At 45.2% G+C, this 2955-nt stretch overlaps 1 protein-coding gene across 1 annotated transcript in view; it reads right to left on the bottom strand. All coding sequences in view use genetic code 11, as the record gives it.

Moving 5' to 3' along the window:
• Positions 1-1629, bottom strand: part of EGR_00424 (hypothetical protein) — a gene marked incomplete at both ends in the record, with an annotated part of 14244 nt that extends 12615 nt beyond the window's left edge. Inside the window, 5 exons of the mRNA XM_024489673.1 lie at positions 408-932; positions 1139-1213; positions 1246-1447; positions 1479-1573; positions 1609-1629. Of these exons, the coding sequence (XP_024355670.1) occupies positions 408-932; positions 1139-1213; positions 1246-1447; positions 1479-1573; positions 1609-1629 (918 nt within the window). The remainder of the gene's footprint in view (positions 1-407; positions 933-1138; positions 1214-1245; positions 1448-1478; positions 1574-1608) is intronic.
• Positions 1630-2955: the final 1326 nt, after the last annotated feature.

Below are 2955 nucleotides of genomic sequence, written 5' to 3' on the forward strand. Positions count from 1 at the left end.
CTAGCAAGAGAGGTAGGACCGATGTAGTCATGCCCTGGCGGCTATATTGACTCTATCACTTTAGACGGGGTGGAGGCGAGGTAGAGAGAGAGAGAGAGGGAGAGTGGAAGGAACGGGGGGAGAGGGAATGAACTAGCTTTAGAACACGCACACACGCCTCCCGCATGCATCTCTCCACCCCGGACGCTTCCTGCGTGTGTCGCGTGCATCATGGGGGCGGGGGGAGGTGGAGGAAGATACGAAGGCGATGCAAAGGGGAAACCAAGACAGGGCCGCTGGAGGATAGGTGAGGGGAAAGACCCAGTGCCTCTCTTATGTTGCATAAAATATTGGGCGGGAAAATTGCTTGTCAAAGGCACAGACCATAGTGGCGACGACTAGTAGTCAAAACTCTCAAAACAACGAACCTGTTTCTCGTCCATGGACTTATCACCCATCAGTGCGGAGAGGGCGGTAGGCGACATCATGTTTGGCAACAGGCTGTTGGCAGCAAGGCCTGCGGGAGATGAATTGGGCGTCTGGGAGTTTGGAAATCCAAAAGCGGCGGCACTGTTTGTCTGCAGACCCGCTGCCATCGCAGCCATTGCCGCAGCCATAGCGCTTTGTGATTGGGCCAGATTGGAGTTGGGAAAACCGGGGGATGTAGAGGTGGGTGCCCCGAGAAATGCACCAGCATTGGGGGTTGTGGTGCTGACGTTAGGACCACTTGCAGAAGTAATCGGTGGCGCAAAGGGATTAGGAGGAGCACCGGGCAGTGAGAGTAGGGTGCCACTGAGGGAGTTCACACCGCCGGCTGGAGAAGGGCTAAGAGCACCGGCTCCATTAACGGTAGAAGACGGTGGTTGAGGCAGACCCGGTATTCCTGGTGGGGGAAATGCTGCAGCCAGTTGGCCACCGATCGGATTAGCACCGGCGAATAGCAACTGATGTTGCTGCAATCAAGCAAAATTTTAATTTGAGGCGCTCGATCAGGACAAGGGAGAATTTTAGGCATGACGAATAATTGTCGCTGAGGAGTAAAGCATGAAATACCTTATATAATTCAAGGCGATCCATAGGCGCATCAGCAGCGCCCAAAACTTTGTATTTTATTTCCTCAAACTGTTGCTAAGGCAATAAGTATGACATAGGGACTTACGCTAATTAAGTTGTTCAGTTCTGGCAATGTGACCTGTTTTGCGCGCTCAACCGCTGCAGCAACTTGAGCCTGATGCTAAAAGAAGGTTACAATACCAAAAATCCTACTTCTTGGGGAAGGTAGGGTAGAACTTGAGCGATTATGGCCCCCAAGCGTTTAGATATTTCAGTCTGCAACGATCGATGAAAAAAGACGTTTACCTGTTTGTGGATTTCAACATTCAACCCATAGGCTAGTTCATAATACACCATGTATACCCGGTGGAGTTCAGTCTTCTCTTGAGTTAATCTTTCGCACTCCACCTTCAGGCTAAGGGCAAATGAGAATAAAGAAAACCCACGTATGGCATTGTTGCTGAAGATATGACAGCTCGTCCTTTATTCGATCACACGCATCAGGTACGGAAAATTTGGTTTGGTTCTGCTGGGAACCAACCTATGCAGAAAAAGGTAATACAAACCACGTATTACATTTTGACGCGGTGGATACATCGCAACAACACTACCACCATAAAGGCAATAACCCGCTAAGTACTTTGCCACTTAAAACGAACTCAAGGTCGAGTAAATAAAAATTATCGCTAAACAGTTTACTTATTAAAAGTTAAAAACTGTAAGCAAACCCTAAAAAGTGTTGAAATATACAATTTAAAAACATTTATAGCTATCTAAACGCTTTTCAGCAACAAATCATCACGATATTTGATTAAGAACAGAGCCTTTCTGCTTTTTACAGGGGTTTGAAGGGCACCGCCTACATTATATGTTAAAAACAGCTTTGATGATTGCCGATTTTGGTGTTATATCCGGAAACTGAAATGCTTTGGCATCCAAAGCTTGGTTCCTCTGGTGCAAGACTGGACTTAACGGAATCGTATTAAGTGGATTGCATGTCTATCACTTTGTTTTGGTTATGTTAGCACTTGAGGCTTTGTCTTTTTGTTTTCCCTGGACGACATGACCTCCAAGTTATTCTGGTACCCACTCTACCTTTGCTTACATCGGCAGTATATTCTCAATCCTAGTGGAATGCTCCAAGACTTCCCTGAAGACGAAAGGGAACATAGTACTCAGGTAGAATGCATATATTCGACAAACAAAAGGCATTTAGGCTGCTGGCGGGGCTCGAAGGTCAGCCCACACTGTGTGATACAATCCATGCTAACAGTGGCTCTTCACAAAAACAGAGATTCAAACAACCATTGCATTGCACTATTATTGTGGCTTGCTTTTGTCCTTTTTCATTATCCTGTGCAGCGTGGCTTATTGCTACATCAGTGACTTCCGGAGTTGCATTTGTTTTGATACCATTTGTCGCCTCGACTGTCCTGGAATTTTTAGAACATCAATCCACTTTTTTGCAAACACTTATCCTTGCAATTCAAGTACTTGTTTTACATTTCTCCTATTAACATTCAGAACGTTAAAGGCAATTGCTACAACAGTTTTATTAAAAATTTTTTTGCATTCCAGTGTGCTAGCTGAGTTCTAATTCAACATGTGACTAATGAATTACCAATTTGTATGTTTGAACGTTAATGTATCGTTTTGATTCTTTCTTAGAGTCGTGACTTTCTACATCTTTACGAAAGAAAACTTGCCACTGACGCAGGAAATGAAAAGAAGGCTACTGATATAATGACTCGATATTTTGTTGTACTGTGCGATTGTGAACGGTTCTGACCTTGTCGGCTGTAGCCTACCTTGCAGCATAGCTGTAATACTTATGTTGTTTGAATTTGCCTTTCAGGGAGGAGGCAAGCAGGAAATTCGAACCTGGTAACTGGATCGTCCTCTCCCTTACCTAGTGACTGCGGC

The sequence above is a fragment of the Echinococcus granulosus genome (assembly GCF_000524195.1).
Source record: "Echinococcus granulosus chromosome Unknown EG_S00002, whole genome shotgun sequence".
Classification (NCBI taxonomy): domain Eukaryota; kingdom Metazoa; phylum Platyhelminthes; class Cestoda; order Cyclophyllidea; family Taeniidae; genus Echinococcus; species Echinococcus granulosus.